Here is a 20,759-nt window from a genome sequence, read left to right as displayed (position 1 = left end):
TTTCAAAATAAGACAGTTTTGAGCATCTGTTAACATTTAGTTAAAGATGTTTGATGGTGATAATTTTGGCCAAAACTGTGAAATTAAAATTGTTTTACTGCAGATTTTAATTACATTTATTGAATGTGTTTGATTGTAATATTTGAGGGGAAAAATGTAAAATAATAGTGTTTTTTTGCAAAATATATAATAAAAATGTCTATAAATGTAGTGGCTTTGCACTTAATTTAAATTAATATATTTTACTGTTTTGTTAACTGTCATTTGACTGTTTTTAATGTGTTGCTTTTTTTACAATGCAAAGTTCACAAAATAAACATTAAAAAATAAATAGTCTGTTTACTTTTGTTTAATCGTTTTTTATTTTTCAGATGCATGTTCTAGGACAAGACGTCACATGTGATGACCAAAACATCCAGTTGGATCTTACCTGCAGGACACATTGGACAGCATTCATTCCCTATCTGATATTCTGCTGGATGACATGTTAGAGTTTGACCAGTGAAGACATTCATCACGATGATCTGTGGAGATAAGAAAAGGTTTTTCTGTCTCAGTGAAGTCTCAGTTAAAATTGGGACAGAGAAGAAGAGCTGAGGTGAGGTGATGATGCTACAGGAAGTTACCTGATATCTGACAGAAATGCCAACTTGTTACAATCTTTTTTCCATTTTTCTTCACTTTAACTGATTTACGCAGGAGGGAGGATTTAATTTTCCCTCGATGATACCTCTGGACCAACATATTCGCCTGAATGAAACTACATTTTAAAGGATGAATCCAGTATTTTTTAAACCTTGGCTTCATTTCTCCATCTTCCCAAGTGTAAAATGATTAAAGGGGAAAAAAATGTTTGCGACTGGTCAAGTATAAAGAAAGAACATTTTGTCAGACAGCTGCCAAACAGCTGCAATGTAATCTCATGGGTCATTATGTTGGTGTCAAAGTTGAAGAGCTTGTTTTTGCCATCGACAGGCTCAGATTGTGATTATAAGAACATTACAGATTTGTTTTTCTACACAGACAAATGTGCATCTAATATGTGACAGAAGAAGACAGAGTTGGATTGATCCAGAGTCCAGAAAGTGCAGCATGATGTCTCCTAAAACATGAAAAAAAATCAACTAACTGTCTGTACCCTTTTAAAATTGGGGCAATAAAATGACTTTGCAAAGCTTTCACAGACTACATTCGGGGTGGAAACACTGAAACTGTGGTTAGTTGTTCTACAAACACATGAAAACTCTCTGTTCATACAGAGACTGTCATGTTTACAGAGACCTGCTGCAGAGAGAATGACTGTAATGGTGTCAGAAAGTTGTTCTGGTTTCAGTCCACATTAAAACATGGCAGGAAAACGGCAGAAACAATCACTGTGAGCCAGTAATGTTTAAAAATGTCCCAGATTGGATTGCAAGTGTTTGGCTTTTATCTGTCCATTTATTTCTACTCTCATGAATCATTTACATCTAAAAACATGATCCACCAGAGGACAAGTTAGGAAACACTGGTGTTATCCTTTAAGTCAACACAGACACACAGCAAGGCCAACATAGTGGTTTTACTGAGGTGAAATCAAATGATATTTAGAATACATGTTGTCTTCAGTCAGTCTGGTGGACTCAGCTGTCTGGACCTGAAAACTCCTCCTTGGTTCAATCACAACAGCTTGACAACATCATTAATCCTCCAGTGGTACAGATTAAATAAACAGCATTCGTCTTGCAGCACTAACTGAAGCTTTGGATGAACCCAAAGGTCTGAAAATAAATGTTTCATTTCCGTTTCACAAGTTTTAAGTTTGATAATTGCTCTGTCTGACAGCAGCTCTTCTCTACTATACAGCAAAGTTGTAATTATAGTTGTGTATAAACCAGCTGCAAATACACAGTGCAACAAGTCTACCATATTATACATACATGTTTATTTAAAAAAGTATAGATTCATGTTAAAAGAAAGATTATACATATATTGCACATTGCAGAGTTAGTGCAAACTGAAACTCCCCCCAGTGTGGATTTTGAGGTGTTGCAACGATACTGAGCCTTCCAGAATACAGAACAAACATAAACCACCTAAAGTATTGAAATAACATCTGTATGTGAGAAACAGAGTCTCTGCAACACATCTGTACTGCTGTCTTCCTGTTAAACCCACAAAGATACGTGATGATGCTCGATAACTAAAGCTGAATTATGCAGGTTTTAAACATGCAATAACTGCTCACACACAAGTTATACTTCATAGGAGGAGTTATAGAATGAAACTGTACAAATCAATATGTACATTTAATTGTTTGCAATAACATTGTTGAAATTCATGAACTATTTCTAGAATGTTTAGAGGAGTTTACTATAAAGTGTATAGCATGAACCAATACCACATTCACACCACATTTAATGATGACTTATTGAAACACCAGCAACAAGTGACACAGTCTGATTCATTCAGTCATATAGTTAAATCATCTGTATATGTTTTTTCTGCAACTTTTGCACTGTTTCTTTTTCTTATCTATTCCTGCACTGCCTTTATACTTTTCCTTTGGAGCTGCTGTAACGGTGAACTTTCCCCACTGTGGGATCAATAAAGTTTATCCTTATCCTTATATGAGAGTTGTTAAGGTCAAATTTGTGTGACAGTTGTCAGTGTAGCTCTGTTAGGGTGGAGTGATACCTAAGTTTACAATAACTGAACTCATCTGAACCTCAAAGGTCCAACAGGTTAAAGTCAGACGTCCTCCTACTTTACTGCTCTACCAGAGATATTTCTGGACCTCAGTCTAACATCACCTTCACCAAACTGTCTCCTCCCACCTCATATGATGAACACAACAGCTTCAGTTTCTTATTTTATTCATGTAGGTGGAAAATCAGAAAGAACAAGTCAGAAAATGAAGTAAGTTTACAGAAACGTTGGAGAGGAGATGAAACCTGATCAATAAATGACTGATTGTCAAATACAAAACTTGTTTTACCAAAAACGTTGCAGGCGTCAAAAGTTTTCTTCTCCAAATCATTTCGTAAGGCTGAAAGTTGTAGTTGTTCTTGATCTGAAGACACCACCTCACTGAGAATTGGAATTTGTTGAGTTGTAGCTGCAGGAAAATATCTGAAAGCAGAAAGAAACCAGATCAAAACTGTTCCAACCAGCAGTGAAACCTGGTTACTGTGGGGAACAGAATCATTCTACAGCTGCTTAGTACCAGATTTGTACAGGAAAAGAGTTTAAAGTGTCAACATGCAGCTGCAGAGTTGTTTAGAAGCAGCTTCATGTTTACTTCTCTTTAGTGAGAAATAATAACAGATCATTGAACCAAGACGAGTTGCTCAAAGTTCACTTTATTTCAGCTTCATCTGTTTGTTTCCTTTCAAAGTTCCTTTTATAACTGACAGATGTTCAAATGAGCCTGATTCAGGAATAAATCTGAATGTTTCTGGTCACAGAGCAGCATGTGATTATTAGACTGATCAGCTCAGACTTCTGATCTTATGATGGCAGGTTTTACAACTCTGAAGGATCAGAGGTCACAAGAGAAGTTAATCTGATTACAGTTTAACAGAATGTGAACTTCTTTCCAGTCTTCCTCCTCAACTGAACAAACCTGTTTTCCAGCATTAACAGTCTTTCTATTGTTTAGAAACAACTGGTGCCAGTGTTCAAGGTTACCAGTGTGATACATTCACTGAATCCCTGCTGTTACTAGAAGAATCTCAGAATTGTTCTGCTTCATTCCTGCAGCGTGTTACAGGCCTCAGCCGAGTTACATGTCGATAAAAGATGTGTCCTTCTTTTATGGATGAGAAAAGGGAGACAGAGACGTCAGGCGTCATTATTCAGCAGACTGCAGCCTCCAGGTCTGCAGATACACACTATTGCTGCCATAACACAACCTGTGCTCTCCTCAGTAGACTCCCCCCTTGTGGTGAAACTAGGAAACTGCACCCTAGTGACTGGTAAAACTGTGGCAACTTTATATTAAAATGTAGCCTTTCTCAAGGAAAAAATACATAAAATACTTACACAGTTATGACAATACTTTTGTAGGTGTCAGAGGCACAAGAGTTACTGGATCAGTTTTCACTCACAGTTGTGCAGCTGTTTCTCACTGAATCTGATGTTTTTCAGGTTCTAAACTAATCTTGGACATAAGGAGTTAATCAAACCAGTATAGTGTGTATATAATAATGCAATAAACATCTAAACTGGAACCAAACAGTCGGAGTCTCAGATCAGGGTGTGGTTTCTCTGTCTACCATCATTCACTGTTTATTCCTAGATAAAGATTCTTTTCTTGGTTCTTTGCTGCATTAAAATCAGTTCCACTCTGCAGGTTACAGAGTAAAACAGTCACATGCTGCAGTTTTCTCCAGTTTTTCTACAGAAACACGTTAACAGCTGCTGCGTTTCAGGAAATCATTTCTGCACTAAAGTCTGAACACAGGAAATAAATAAAACCACATTCTGCTGCAGTTTTCTGCACAAACGGAAACACTGAGAAATTCTACCGACATTATAACAATATACAGAATATACAATATACTGATTATAGATACTCTAACAAATAACATTCAGACATAAATTCAGGACTCTTACCGTCGATGTGATAAAACATTTCCGTCACGGCGCTGTGAGTAGTTCAAGGACCATTGGAAATATGACAACAATCCATCCATTATCTACACCACTTAATCCTCATTAGGGTCGTGGGGGGCTGCAGTCTATCCCAAACATTATATTCGTTTTAAAATAATAAAAATATGATGAAAGCAACACAACACGTTCAGACAGGACAAAGTGCTGAACTGAAGTGTTGAAATCCTCAACCCCTCTGCAGATCCTCCCACAAGTCTGTAAGAAACCAACCATAAGGACTGTTTCAGTTTTACCAAGTTCAATGAAGCTTTAAGCACAAATAATCCAAACCATAAAACACTTCATTTGTATCTGTTAAGACCTTTTATTTATTTATTTATTTTAATGACCTTTGACAGTTGTATTCAAAATTACAATAGTTTGCCTCAGTCTCTTTGAGATTTAACGACTTCTAATGAAATTATGTTCAACAAGGAAACTACATTAAGTTACAGGAATTAACTTTACTGCTACAATCAAATGTATTTTCTGTTTCCTGTCTGAACCACCTGAATCTGTCCAGGTTTGTTCAGATAAAGGCGGAAACTTGAGATCCTGAAGTCAAAGAGAAATGAAGTTTTGGAGACAGTTTCATTAAGTTACTACAACTGGAATTAAGTTTGAAATCAGCAGCAGTTTGAACTCATAAATCTGTGAACTACTTTTTGTTAATCTCACCACCATGTATTTAAGTAGGTTGCAGGATGAGATGTGCTTTTATTACTGTTACAGGCTGTAGTTAAAGATTCATTATCAGTTCTTGGCCTGATTCCAGAGGAATTCTGAGCTGCTCTTTTACTTTCACTTCCTCACTACAAAACTCTAAAAGCTTCAGTCTTCAGTTGATCTCAGTCTTCTCTGACTAACAGCTCAAAGTGTCTGCTGTTAATTACAGAACAAATTCAGACAACAAGAATTCAGAACTTTCACAGTTTGCTGTTAAATGGAGATAAAAATTTTAGTAGAGTATCAGGAGCAGGACCACATCTCAGTCACCTTCCTGTCCAGACAACCCACAAACCCCACATAACACCAACACTAACAGTCTAATAATGATCTAACTAATATTCATACATCTATATAAGTTAGAAAAAACATAAAAAGTTAAAAAAATATTTGCACAGCATATACCTCATAAGTTACAATATTACTGAGAATTGAAAAGCCTGATTACAGCTGGTAGGAGTGACTTTCTGCTGCAATCATACCAACACCAAGGGGGAATTTGTCTGAGGATGAAGGTTCTCTCCCCAAATACCTCCAGACTGTGTAGTGGGTGAGAAACATTGTTCTCACCTGTTGGACTAATTCCAGCTCAACACCAGTTATGGAGCTCAGCTTCTTAATCAGCTTCTTCAGTCGGTTTCTGTCCCTGGAATGAGCCCCTTCCTCTCAACACACAACCACAAAGAACTAAGCACTGGCCACCACAGTCTGGTAAAATGAGACACATGAGTACATAGAAGAGGCCTGCTGATGGTAAAAGACCTTCACCTTCACAGGAAGTAAAGTCTGCTTTGGCTCTTCTTGTAGACTGCCTCCATGTATCTGCATCAGTCCAGCTTATCATCCAGCTGCACTCCCAGGTACCTACAGCTGGAGACAACCTCCACCTCTGTGCCAACAATGGTGACCGTTCTGGTGTGGACTTCTTCCTCCTGAAGTCAATCATCATTTCCTTGGTTTTAGAGGTGTTCAGTAGAAGGTGGTTGAGGCTGCACCAGTCAGTAAAGTCCTTGATCATGTCTCTGTTCTCCTCCTCACGTCCTCCTCTGATACAGTCAACAACCACAGAGTCATCAGAATATTTCTGAAGAAAGCAGCCGTCTGAGTTGTACCTGAGGTCAGATGTATATAATGTGAAGAGGAAAGAGGACAGGAACATTCCTTGTGGGGCTCCTGTGCTGCAGAGGATTTTGTTGGACACACAGTTGTGTAGTTGAACATCCTGTGGTCTGCAGGTCAGATAGTTCATGAACCAGGAGACCAGTGCTGACTCCACCTGCATCATCCTCATCTTCTCACCAAGCAGCTCCAGCTTGATAGTATTGAAGGCACTTGGAAAATAAAAAAAACATGATGCTCACAGTCGCATCTACAGTGTCATTTTATTGCACTAAATAATTCTGGTGGACATTTGAATTTTGTGAATTTAACATGAGTAGAATTTCCACAACAGTTAATGCATGATCTAGATTGAATTGGGGGCAAAAATGTCTTATTACGCTTATTTACTCTTTTAAAAAATCCAAAAGTTTATGCATTATGTTGAAATTAAGGAAAGCAGTTAAGTTTTAATTAAAAATACACTTAAATATAAAATTTAAAAAATTTACTTTTAAATTATAAGGAAAAAGTTTTAAATTGATGTTATGGACGGAGATCTTTATATAAAGAGCTACATTTTAAATTACAGATAATTATTGCCATTTTACCTAAATTTGTCTGGAAGTTAAGAAAGCAGGAAAAAAAAATACTGTGTAAATAAAGCTGCATATAAAATAAATGAATACATTTTTTTTTTTTAAAAACAGAGAGAAATAAATGTAGTTTGGGATTATTGTAATGATACAAAAATTATTTGTTGGGTTGTTAATTTATAGATAATGTCTGTAATTTCACAGACATTTCTTTGCAACTTTAAAAACAACAGAAAACAGATGTAAAATTCAGAATAATTTTTCAGAAAAGTATAAATATATTTATCATAATGACGTATGCCGTGCTTTTCCAAATCATGCAAACATCTCTGTGATCTTCTTTTGTCCATATGAAGTTTATAATAGTACTGATTGTTTTCATGTAGTTGTAGCACATATAGACGAAATATTGTTTTGTATATCATCTGTTCAAAATCCAATAAAATACCTGCACTACTTGTTCTGTTAGCGTGAACATCTTAATAACGTTTATCAGTGATACATTAAAATAATGTTTGTATGGGAAAATTGGTGACTTTTGGTTGATTCAGTCAATGTATGTGAATAAATCAGTTCACTACACATAAAGAAATATTTACACATCAATCAAATTCTGACAGATTTTTTTTAAAGCTGCTCTGTACGAGTATGTGGGTTTCTTCGTTCTTTACTTTGACATAAATGACCAAATTATATTTAATTTCCTTATTTTTCTGTACTAACTAATGTTAAAACGTGCACCAAGCTGTGCACAATGATCAAATCCAAAATGATGTTTACAGTTAATGACAACAGATGATGCAAACTGATGCGGTTTTGGTTGCTATGGCAACTGTGCATTGATGAAGCTTAAAATAAATGTAGATGGCATCAGAAGTAACCAGTCACTTATCTGTCATGTTGACATCATTTACTTATAATACATTAGTAGTGGTAAAGGAAAGAGGAGTTATTTCCATGTTTCCTTATTATTTCTATTTTTTCTTTCGTTATTTCTGACTGTGGATGATCACATCCCCTTTAACTCTGATAGACTCCGAGAACTTGGGGAACTGCTGCCTACAAGACGGAACATGGGATCTGTTTCTGTTCATAAACATTAAAAAAAGTAAAGAGAAGTTGGTGACAACACATTGCAACATGTGACTTTAAACCAAACCACATTAGTTTAGCATTGTAACCCTGCAACATGTGTTTTTATTGTATGAAGTCTTCTGGTCAAACTCGTCCTCTACATCACCCACAATGCACTGCAACTGCCAATACTTCAGTTGGAGGTTTAGCTGTGTTTACTAGAAGCAGCCGATGGAGCCATGAAAGGAAAATTAACGTCAAGTGGCTTGACTTCAGTTTTCCACCTGCAGTATGTAAAACTGGAGAAGTTTCCCTTTGATATAAATCGCGTTCTTACTCTTTGTATGACCTTTCATTATATCAACAAAACAACACTAACCACTGTGTGCTGAGTTTTCGACATTCACCATCATGTGAGAACTGAGGAACTGAAAATTGCAAAACAGAACTTTACATCAGCTCTCATTTCTTCATTCCACCAGCTCCCTGAAACTAGCTGCTGTTTCTGGAATCTCAAAATGAATCAAGTTCTTCACTGCATTCTGAGATCCAGACTAACAACATGTGGATGACAGTGTGTTCTTCTGCACATCTGTATCCTGGTTATGATCACATTTTACTGCATCAACTGCTGCTAAAACAGATGACTTCTGTGTTTCTCTGTTGTACTGTAAAGTCTTGAGATTACTGTAGAAAGTCCCTGAGATAATTGATGTTATGGTTTGGCTCTATATAAATACACTTTAACTGAATGTCACTGAGCTTGTATACAGGGATATGGATAACCAGGTTTCACATGTTGCATGTTTTTACCATGTTATGAATGCGATTAAAGCCACGTTACTGCATGTGCATGTGATGGCACTAATATGGCTTCAATAGAATGTATTTTCATGTAGCATGGGAGAAGGTCAGAACAACTGGTGTTCTCAGAGAAGGACCTTCAGAGTTCTTCTCTATTATTGTGGTTCATTGTGTAAACAGGATGAGGGGAAACAGCAGCTGATGACCTACAGTTTAACAGAAGTCTGGAAATTTGGTTCCAACTAGCTGCCAAACACACGTACAGTGATTATAAAAAAGGATTCACCCCTTTCAGAAGTCATAGTGAAAACAGATTTCTACAAAGTAATATCAACTAATTCAAAATAAAAAATGAAGAATAACGAAATGCAGTAGTATTTATTTCCTTCAAAGTGACTTATCTGATTGAACACAGGTGCAGCCAATCAGTTCTGAAAGTCAAACAATTAATGAAACTCGTATGTCTCAGTGATTGTAGTATAAGGACAGCTGTATCTGTACGATCAAGCCACTAGTGAGTTAGTACTCCTGGATAGAACTCCACCAAGAAGACAAAAGAACACTTGAAGCACTAAGGACTAAACAATCACATATGAAGAAATGCAAAATGACTAAATGAACTAAAAACAATACAACAAATGACTGCAAAGAGCCACAAAATGACCAAAAAATAATGACAAATCATAGCAAAATTACCATAAAAACACAAAATGAACAATATTAGAGTCAAAATAGGTCCAAGGATGACCTCAAAGAGCCACAAAAGATGATGTGTCACTATATTGGATTGTGTAGAAACTAGAAAACTACTCAAATTTCAGCCCTCCCCAAGGGAGAATGTACCAGACTCCCCCCTATCTAATGACATGCAAAAGTCCTCTTTAAAAGACCACAACTGAAAGCACCACTTGGAGTCATCTTTACTAAGAGCCATCTTTCCTCAGAGTCATGTTTCCACAGTCATCTCTCCTCAGAGTCATCTTTACTCAGAGCCATCTTTCCTCAGAGTCATCTTTCCCCAGAGTCCGACCTAAATCCCTCTTAAATTCTTCAACACTGATTTGGAGACTCCACTCTGTCCATTGCATCCACAGTTCGCCCGGACCACCCATCAACAGAAGCTCCATCACGGCATCACGATGTGCATGTAAGTGACTTTCAGTCACTGAAACTTGGTGTAATTGTCTCAAATTCTTTTTTATCGCAAAGATACATTTTTACGGGTTATCAAATTGGCCCAATATTACATTGAAATGTTGTGTTCTCTTGCTTCCCTTTTCCTTCAGTCATATTCACTGCATTGTTTGCTTTGTGTTGTTGTTGTTTGTCTTAATGTATGTTATTGTTGTGTCATAGTTAGTTGTTTTTGTTGTGTTGTTAGTTTAATAAAAGTACTTAAATATAAGTTAATTGTTTTGTTGCTCATATTTCGGTCCCTAACTTGTATAGATTCCAGTTATACTGCTTTAATAAACAACCCCTGTGCTTTCTTAACAGTTTGTTGTATATGTTCTATTTAGTGTTCTATCATGTGTCTATTTATGTTTTTCTCTTGTAGATGTATTTTACTGCTTTTTTACATCATGGCCAGGGGACTACAGATGAAAACTAGCCTTTTGGCTAATTCTGGCTTTTTTAACCACGTGGGATCATGTGTTTTATGAAATTGTACCGTCCCCTTTCAAATAAACTAAATTGAAATTGAAAAAAAACCTTCAATTTAAATAATTTCACTACAGTTCTTGAAGTTCATTTTGACAGCACAATAAGAGGTGTTCCATACGCTGCATTATTATATTGATCTGTTCTAAATGTTTCACTAGTCAAATATTAGATAGGTTGTGTAATAATTCTCCATCACTATTCAAAACCCATTTGAGCAGAAACATTCACCCGACATCCATCATTTATTTTATGTTTTCAATTTTTAATCAATTGAGATTACTTTGTAGAAATATAAGAAAGGTTAGGAGAATACTTTTTTATAGGTAATATACATTATAGTTATCCTTTACTGCTCATGTTGGACTGCAAAGCTTCCCCTGTGCAAGAAAGCCTCAGCCGACTGACTCCTATTCAGACACAGCAACACCAACTTTCAAATAAATTTTCTTGATAGGTTTCCTCATCATTGTGTCTGGCAGGTGAGCAGTGGCAGCTGCAATGACCCAACTCCAGGAAGAAGTCAGCTGCAGCAAATGAATTACAATCATCTGGTGTGATTCCATCAAACTGCACAATAGAGCTTCTGTTTTCCAATGTATGAATGAGTGAATGACGAATGAACTGAGAACAAATGAACAAAGACGACAAACATCCTGCTATGTCATGTGGGAAGTCAGTTAGTCATGGGATTTTTATGGTGTGGGAGTCTGTAGGCGCCACCGAGTATGGAAATGTTTGTCAGAAAAAAAGCATGTTACGGCTTGTAAGTGCTGCTGAGATGGAAAAACTAAAGGAAGTGATGGGCGGGAAATGAGTAGAACACCTTGGTTAACAAGGACAGGATAAAATCATGAAGGAGGGCTGTTTCCTTCATGAGATTCAAAATGTTGTTTTAAAATCGAAACATCTTAATATGGGTTCAGCTTCACACTTTGTGACTCCGTTACAAAAAAAAAACGTTCCAATGTGTGAACAATGTCAGAGAAAGAACACCTCCCACATGCTATCACCTACCAGGTGAGACATTCAGTTTCATTATGCCTTAGGGCTTGCTCTGGGGTTCAGGCATATGGGTTCTGTAAAACGTCTTGAGACAATTTGACTGTAATTGGCGCCATATAAATAAAATTGAATTGAATTGAATTAAAAACTGTTTTACGCTTAGTCGAACGTGGTGGATTTCTCAGCAGCACACATCTCTTCCTCTGCCTCAGAACGGCACTATTGTTGACTTCAGTCTTTATTAGGTCTGATCTATTCATATATTATTATGTCTTCTCCACTTATGCCTACAGAGTAAACTACCCAACAGAAACACTTCATTGTGTTCTTAAACTAACAGGAGAGTAATAAAGTTACAATATCAAAACACACTTTATAAAGCTCATTCAGGTGGTTTGAAGGCTTTTATTTATGACAAACCATGAGGTTAAGGGTTATAAGTAAAAAGTACTAAACCACACTGTGGAAGTTGAATATGAGTAAAAGTCCTGTATTAAAAAACTTTACTTAAGTAAAAGTACTATCAGCTACAGATACTGAAAATAAAAGTAAAGTACTTTTTTTAAAAGGTTTTTTTTTTGCCTTTTATTGATAGGTGCAGTGGACAGACAGTAAAGGAGGGAGAAGAGTAGGGGGAAGACATGTAGCAAAGGGCTGTGAGCGGGAATCGAACCCGGGCTGCTGCGTCGGGGAAGCCTCTCTACATGGGTCGCCCACTCAACAGTACAATTACTCTTGTGAGTCTTTTACGACTATATATAATGTTTTTGGATTCCTGGATAATATCACTTCTGCACTGATGTGCAAGTTCTACTTTACAGCTGCAGATGTTTAATGTTAAGATAATTAATAAACTTTTAGGAAATTGAATCTACAGCAGTGTTTAATCAACTCACAATGAATGTTCTTACAACACTGGTGAACAATATTTGCAAGTTACAGAAAAAGGTAAATCCATTGTGTAAAGAATGTTTATAATTTTAAATAATGTTCCTATAAGGTTAAAAGTTGACTAACGTGCTATTTTAGTTTAAACATTGAGAGGATGTTTGGAGGATGTTGTCAGATATGTTACATAATAACAAAGAGGAAATAATCGCAAACCAACATTTAAAAAAATCTTTTAAGATGTTATCGAGGCCTCGCATGACAGAGGGTTCTTTTTAAAAGTTTCCTGTAATGTGATGTGTTAACAAACGTAGCACATTTTACTTGAAATGTTCTGACGATGCTGTTGAGGGAACACATTATATCTTGTACAAAACATTCCCACAATGTTGCATGATAACAAAGAAAGGTAATATTGGTCTAACAGTGTTATTGCTAAACATTTTTCAAGTCTTCAAAAGACGTTATTCTACCTTTAACATTCTTGGAACTAAAAAAAATCCAGCTGATGAAAACAGAAATTTCTCAGAATGGTTGTAGAACAAAGCCTCATTGTAGCATCTCTGTGCTGAAAAAAAAATTCAAAAATTAACTTATCACGAGATTAGAAAAACAGCCTGTTTTCACCTTTGGGACATTCATGCAATGTCCAGCTGATCCAAGAAGGTTGTTAGATCGTTCATTTTGACTAAGAAGTAGGAGAATCTTCTCAAACATTAAAAATCCCCACATGCCCAGATAAAATAAGGCCGTAAAACATGTAATGTGAGGAGTAATGAGCAATTAGACAAATATAGTGGAGTAAAAACTACAAAACCTTTCTCATGCAGTGGAGCAGAAGTATAAAGTTGCATAAAATGGAAATACTAAAGTAAAAGACAAATACTGCAAATTTATACTTAAGTCTAGTCCTTGAGTAAATGTACTCAGTTACATTCCATCACTGACAGCAAGTTTGATTCAGGGTGAAAACAGTCAAATGCTTTATCTGCTGGGAACTTCTGCAGAAAATGGTAATAATGAGACTTTATCAGTAGAACACATGATTCAGTCAAACAATGTCTTATCTGTTCTAGAAAAACAGAGATCTAAATGTCGACACCGAAACATCACATTAACTTTATAGGAACATTAATGGAAATGGAAAATATCTTTTAACATTCTTTGAAGTTTCTTTAAAAAAATGATGATTATATTCTAAGAGCTTCATCTTGTTACCTGAAGAACCTGAGATGACTTATGTTACGAACTAGTAAAAAATAAAAACTACATGCTGTCTATGGTATGCAGAAAATTAACCCACATGAGGGAAAAGTACATGACAGACAAGTTTATGGAACATGTGACATGTCCTGCTTCCACCACACCGGAGGGGTTTTTGGCTGTATTTGAAGCCTCAGAGGTGATTCAAAAGGTGCTTTTCCACTAGCACCTACTCGACTCAACTCGGTTTAGGTTGTTTTCCATTATAGTTGAGCACCACCTCATCGTGGGTGGACTCGTCATAACACGGCAGCCTGGAAGTCCCTTAACGTTATTTGTGTGTGACACAAACGCAACACAACAATGGAGGACATCGAGGTGATGGTATACCTGCTGCCCACGGTACAGGTCTCGCTGCCATATTCAAATTTTAAGTTTCATGAAGAGCAATGCGCACCATCGCTGTTGCCATTTTTTTTTTTTTTTTTTTAAATTAAATTGGCGGGTTTGGTTTACGTGTAGGAGTTGTTAGTACAGAAGGTAACTCCACGTTTAGTACAGGAAAAATTGATTTTGCCTCTAGCATGTTCAACTAACTCCTGACTACCTACTGCAACATCGTCACTCACTGGAACATGCGCCACAGGAGTAATAGAGCCCCTAGTGGAATGGCATACAACATGTGCATACAACAAAAGAGTAACAGGAGTCACTCTCGTGTGTCGTCACTCCCTGTCCAATCAGTGGCCTGCACTCTGTAGACGTCACATTATCGGCTCGACCCAGTTCCCTTGGTAGGTACTAAAATAGTACCAGGTACTATGTCCTAATGGAAAACCTCACAAACCGAGTAGAGTCGAGCCGAGTAGGTGCTAATGGAAAAGCACCAAAGACTTGTGTTTTTCCTACATGTTTCTACATGTTGATACTTATCATTAACGACATTCACATTACATGTTAAACCGGCTAAACCCAGTTTGATTCTCATCCAAGATTCTCAGGGTTTTTTTTTTTTTTTTGTTACTGTGAAGCATAACTAAACCATAGTTTTTCAAATACTCATTTATGGTTCTAGACCTGACTCATCCTGGATGTCTGGTAGCTGCTGCTGTAAGAAGGGAATTCGTGTGATTTTTTAAACCTCATTTCTCTTTCTGTTATTTAGTCTTGTCCTTTCACAGCCCAGTAAGAATAAAATTGAAAAAGAGCAGCAACAGTGATGAGAAAGTTTCTGGTTTGCTAGTTATTAGTGGAGAAACTTCTATTGAAAATACCCTAGAAACAACCAAATGCAGTTTCTAAGAAATAAATAAAACAAATGTGATTGAATTAAGAAGCCACAACTTTTATATGAACCACAGTAGAACACTGTGATAGTGAACACATCATTGAGTACACATTTCATTCCATAAGAAAGAATTATTTTTATTATATTTACACACAGAACAATAAAAGTTAAGATAAAATAAACTTCATCTGGGAAACGTACATGTTACAGCAGCTGGATACAGACGAAGCATGAAAGAAGTGAAATAAGAAAATAAAGGTACAATAAGGCTAAAAATAAAGACATAATAAAGACAATGTACAAGGTATGACTTTCTAAATTAAAATTTTAAATGATCAAACTTTGTGTCGGTTTTATTGTCTGATGTTCTGTTTGTTCTTGTCCTGTTCTTTGTTGATGCTGCTCTTTGTGCCTTTTAATTGCCCCTCGGGGATAAATAAAGTGTTTGAATTGAATTAGAATAAAATTATGTTCAACCAACAAACTGTACTGAGTTCGAGGAATTGGCTTTTCCCATGATTGGTACCAAAAATACGTAAAGTTTTTAAGTTGATTATTCATAAAAATGAAGTCGTTCTTGTTTTTAAGTTGACAAAGTTAAAAAAAAAAAAAGTTGATCTAGTTAAGTAAGTTGACTTTAGAGATGATGAAAAACTGAACTAAAAAGCCAATTTCATTAAGTTACTTCAACTTGAATTTAGTTTATGTAGGAGCAAAATTGAGATTTATTTGATCTTTACACATTCTTTTTTATTAGTATGTGGATGTAAATGGGAGAGAGAGAGAGTATGTGTGCCTCTGGGAAAATGTATGGCCATAGGTGGGTTAATCCTCACCTAGAGGAGACCAGAGAGTCTTGCTCCACCTGGCTCAGGAAGTTGTAAGTGGAGCCCAAGGGGAGGGCTAAAAAAAACAGCTGCCACAGCATCTGGATGTGGCTGAGGAAGGCAAAAAGTTTTTTGACCATGTGGCTGCATCAAGGAACTAGGCCTTCTTAAAAAAAAAAAAAAAAAAAAAAAAACTCTTTAGTTTAAAGCTTTTTTGTTTTGTTTCAACTTATCTGTAATTCATTCAACAACAATAAATGCAATAAATGGTCATTGGGACCGACTGGATTCACTTCTACTCCTCTTTATTTGCATGTGTCAAGACTAAATCCAACTCAGGCATCAGTAGTAGTCAAGCAGCAGATTAAATGGGTTTGATGAAATTGCTGCTACAGTTTATAATCAAGTAATGTGGAAATTTGAGTTTAAATTACCAACAATATTAAGCGAATGCAACATTATTATGTCAAGTCAATCCATTAAAATGTTTGCAACTTTAAAAAAATTATCTAGATCATTAGATTGGATTTTTTTTTTATCTTGCAGCCACATATTTCTTTAAGTGGTGGGAACAAGTTAATTGAAATGTTAGAGTATAGATTTATCAGCACACTAATGTTGAAAACTGTGTCAATATGAGAGTTCATAATTTTTAAACTGATATGGTTGAGGGTGCTTTCACACCTACGTCTTTTAGTCCGCTTAAAGCGGACTGGAGTCCGCAACACCTGCAAGCATGGTTCGTTTGGGCTGATGTGAAAGTATACCAGATTTTTTTGGTTCGGACTAACGAACCGCACCGAGACCACTTTCGGGAGGTGGTCTCGGTCCGCTTCTATGTGAACTCCAGTTCGGTTCGCTCCTGGTGAGAACACAAACCTGTCTCCATTCGGACCGGCTTGATGGCGCAGCAGACTTTTTGGTCTATGGGAGCTTCCGTAGCAACCTGCACAGGGAATTTTGGGAGGCGCAAAAAAAATCGCGCTAGCTAAACCACATTCTCCGCACGAGTTTGATCGAGAGCCTGCGTTTACAATGAACAGGGGCCAAAAACGACTGTATAATGTTCTCGTACCGAATGCGAGCTTCGTGCTGAAACAACAGCAGTATTTGTGCTTGCTGCATAAAGCAATAACACAAATATATGGCAACAAGAACGAACAGGAGAGCATAGTTCATTGTCTACGAATAACCCGCGGTCCATGAAATAAACACAGCCTGTTGTTTTCTTCCGGGATTTTTCCCTCTTCACATGCTGCGCCAATCAGCGTACACCTACGTCATCGTAAACGCCTTGTTTTGTAAACGGCGCCGCCAAACGACTGGGGGGAGATATAACATTAATTGGAGTAGGTTCAACTACGAAAACACTGGTGTGAATGCGAACCGACCCAGTTGAAAATAGCAACATTGTAACAAATTTTGGGTCCAAACGAACCACTCTAGCGGACTAACAGGTGTGAAAACACCCTTAGTGAAGGTCACTAATGATCTGATTAATTGAGGTTCAGTTCAAAATGTTTTGGTTATCAGGGTGAAAACAGTTAAAAATAGTCCAGGAGAAGAGATGCTGCAGAGAATCTGAGGAGAGAAAGTTCACCTACAGACAAAACACTTCTGCTTTATGTATTAAACATTAAAGTTATGTCAATGTGTGAAAATAATCTAACTACAGCAACTAATGTCACAATAAAATGTGTTTTCGTTGCTCCTTTAATTGCTACATTTTGGTAGTTACTTAAATAATTAGGTCTTTAATGCAGCTGTATGCACATTCATGTAACTGTTGTAAATATCCTGTAGTGGATAAAACAATAATAAAGAGATAAATATGCTGTTACAGAGACATTTAATTTTAGTAAACAGCTGAAACTGGACTCCTACAAACAGCTGGAAACACCAGACTAGATTTCAGTTCCTGTTAACAGTTTTTTAGATCTGTGTTTGTCAACTAAAAGGACTTTTTGAATCTGATTCGGTCACGTGGTCACTACAGCTGCATTCACTGAACCCTGGATATCAGAGTTTCACTTTACGCGTTCACTGGAGACACCTGCTGGTAAAAAACACTGACTGCAGCTTGTGTTGAGTAAATATCAGCACTTTGACCTGAACCCACAGACTCCTATTTGTTGATGCTTTTCCAGAAACTGCATCTTGAGATGTTCCTCAGCTGTCTGACAGTTTACATTTGCTTCACTCCAGCTGCCTTCATCTGCAGTTTTGACCTTCTGCCTGTTTATCAGGAAACTTTCTATTTTCCTGCCTGATTCCTGAGTCATGATTCTGTTTCAGTTTAAACTGAGTGATTATTAAAGTTACACAAACACCTCAGTTATTTACAGCTCAGTCAAAACATTTTAATCCTTCAAAAACGTGAAATAAAGGTTTGAACACAGACTTTAATATTCAGTGTGACTCTGTTTCCCTTCAGGCACAGCTGAGCAGCAAAATCTTGTTTGTTCTGGATCTGGAGCATTAAATCCTCCAATGTGACATTTGAACATGTGACTCAGTAATCTGGGATTCAAGCGTGTGATTTTTTCCAAAATAAAATGCGACATTGTTGTTGAAGAAGAAGCAGAATATGAAATAACAGAACCACTGCATTTTAAATATTCATTTTCTCTGTGAGGTAAGATTCATTATAAACCTCTGACAATAAATAAATGCAGTTATTTTCACTCCAGTTATGAAAATTGAAAGTAAGAATTACTTCACAAAGAAATGATGACAGTGAACTAAACTGTGGACAAACTGAGAAAACTGTTAAATCAGGCTTTAACCAACTCAGGAATATTAAACAAAATAACACACAAGTATATTTTCAAGATACAAAACTGGAGAATTGAAATTACAAAGTCACTGTAGTTAAATAACTAGTTAATATATTCAATATTTATCAGAAACATTAGCACAATTAGAGTTTTAAAAATCATTTATGTCCACCAGGGAGTGTCTTCCTTCAAATATAATTTTCTGACATTTTCACATATTACAGAAAAAAATGTTTTTGTTATTTTTTGTTCAAACTAATGGATAATCTCCACATGACTCTCATGTTTACAGTAAAGAATAGTTTGCATTTGTACGTTCTATTTTAAAAAAAACACAGGACTGATGTTGCTCTGTAAGAATATTACATGTAAATATCTTGAAACACTTATTTTGATTTTCTCAGTTCAGTTAAATGACTCCAGCTCTATTTTAACACTAGAAAAGGTCACTATCATCCAGGAAAAGATGTGAAATTAAAACTGACTGCGTCTGCTGGTCAGGAAGGGATATATTTTGTGCCATTTTAAACAAACAGTGCATAATTTTCACAACCATTTCAAACCTATTGTCATATTTCTGATGGTCCTTGAACTACTCCGAGTCTTGTGACGGAGATTTAGGACTTGAAAGAACAAAGAACAAAAACAAATTTCTCATGCTTTTCACATTTATGAGTTCATTACAGATTTAATTAATGATGTCATTACAATAACTGAGTGCAGAGTAAAAAACACAAGAGATACACAAACTATGCATTTATGTTCAGACAATCAGATTTAAACACTGTATGCATCGCGTTGCCACGGAAACCTACCTGCATTCAGCCGGTGATGCAGAAAAAAACGCATACATATGTTTTTATGTTTGGTCCTGAAGTCCGTTTCCAGTGCTGGTACAGCAGCTGAAAGAACACAGATCAGAAAATTCATTGTTCTGCTGGTATTTATTACAGAGAACATTCAATTTTAGTTTGAACTGGCCAAAAGTTTAGGTGATTTCCTGCATTATTGGACAGTGTCAGACCTAAATGCACTTCAATACAATATCATGTTTAAATATATAAAGTTTAACAGCTCTACATGCAGCTGTCACGTAGAAAATAGCACAATCTGCACCACTTGTTAGGTACAAGTTTGCAGTTTACAAGTTTTTCTCTCCAGATGCACCTTATTGCAGTTTATATTCATTATTTCATAGGTTCCACTGAGATTTTCTACAACTAAAACATGTAATTTTGTACTAATTACTAAGATAGATAGATAGATAGATAGATAGATATTCCATTGGGAACATGCAATTGGCGTGCAAATTGTGCTGGTTGAAGAAATAGCAATAAGGTGGCTAAAATGCTGCTATTTACAGAAAGGTGCAAATTGGTGGTTTTTACAATCATATAGTGTTATGAGAGTGCAGAATACAATAAAATAGAGTATTATAAAGTATAAATATATATTATCTATTACCACAAGTTTAACAGTTTTCTACCAGTATTTCTGTCTTGCTTTTTATCATCATAAATGTTTATATTCCTCATTGTTCTCCATGAAAACGGCCCGCAGGCTGAAGAAGAGTCACGTGACTTGCTGAATGTCCCTTTAGGTTGAAGCAGAAAGTCTGGGTTATAAAACAGAAAGTTGAAACCCACCTTCATGATATCTGCTATTTCTGACTGGGGTTTAGCTTTTGTCCAGTCGACTCACGTAAACAAACAAAAGAAGACGTTGAAGTGTCAAACTGGTGTCACTCTGCGGATCAAAACAAACATGGCGGCGAAAACGCGGACCTTTCTCCTCACTCACCACTTATCCGTCTGCCAGGAACTCTAAACTACATTTTCATTAGACTTTACCGTGCTATCATTGCTGGTGTTGGCTACACAGACTTGTGAAACTACGGTGCTTCGTGATGTTCCTTTAAACATCCGCTGTCGACATAATCTACACAAATCACTGCCGTCTCGGGACAATATTAAACGATTCACGATGCGTTGATATTCCTTTAAGACCTCAAAACGATACAAACGGCTTTTATCATACCTGTGGGGCTATTAATGAATGCTTCTTGGTAGACGAACAGGTCATAAAAAAACACAGGAAACCTCGGTTCTGTCTTGTTTCGGGCTCGTTGAAATGTCTGCGTGGGTAAAACCTGTGCTGCGTTTAAGTGCTGTCAGAC

The 20,759-nt window shown here is 36.6% G+C and overlaps 1 protein-coding gene and 1 long non-coding RNA gene across 5 annotated transcripts in view; one reads left to right on the top strand and one right to left on the bottom strand.

Moving 5' to 3' along the window:
• Positions 1-1,178, top strand: part of LOC118469317 (uncharacterized) — a 9,391-nt gene extending 8,213 nt beyond the window's left edge. Inside the window, exon 2 of the long non-coding RNA XR_008602543.1 lies at positions 372-1,178. This is a non-coding gene — a long non-coding RNA (uncharacterized LOC118469317). The remainder of the gene's footprint in view (positions 1-371) is intronic.
• The window catches only part of LOC111586298 (tumor necrosis factor receptor superfamily member 14-like), a 25,665-nt gene extending 4,906 nt beyond the window's left edge, over positions 1-20,759 (bottom strand). The window contains exons 1-5 of one of the 4 annotated variants that reach the window (XM_055012886.1): positions 20,621-20,759; positions 19,399-19,485; positions 4,597-4,851; positions 2,978-3,111; positions 431-524 (exon numbers count right to left, since the gene is read on the bottom strand). In XM_055012886.1, coding sequence (XP_054868861.1) covers positions 431-524; positions 2,978-3,111; positions 4,597-4,615 — 247 coding nt within the window. In that variant the 5' untranslated portion in view covers positions 4,616-4,851; positions 19,399-19,485; positions 20,621-20,759. Of the gene's footprint in view, positions 1-430; positions 525-2,977; positions 3,112-4,596; positions 4,852-19,398 lie in introns of all 4 variants that reach the window. The other 3 variants (XM_055012885.1, XM_055012884.1, XM_055012883.1) reach the window with 3 other exon arrangements.

The sequence above is a fragment of the Amphiprion ocellaris genome, chromosome 8 (assembly GCF_022539595.1).
Source record: "Amphiprion ocellaris isolate individual 3 ecotype Okinawa chromosome 8, ASM2253959v1, whole genome shotgun sequence".
Lineage (NCBI taxonomy): Eukaryota > Metazoa > Chordata > Actinopteri > Pomacentridae > Amphiprion > Amphiprion ocellaris.
This window is presented reverse-complemented; position numbering and strand designations above follow the sequence as displayed.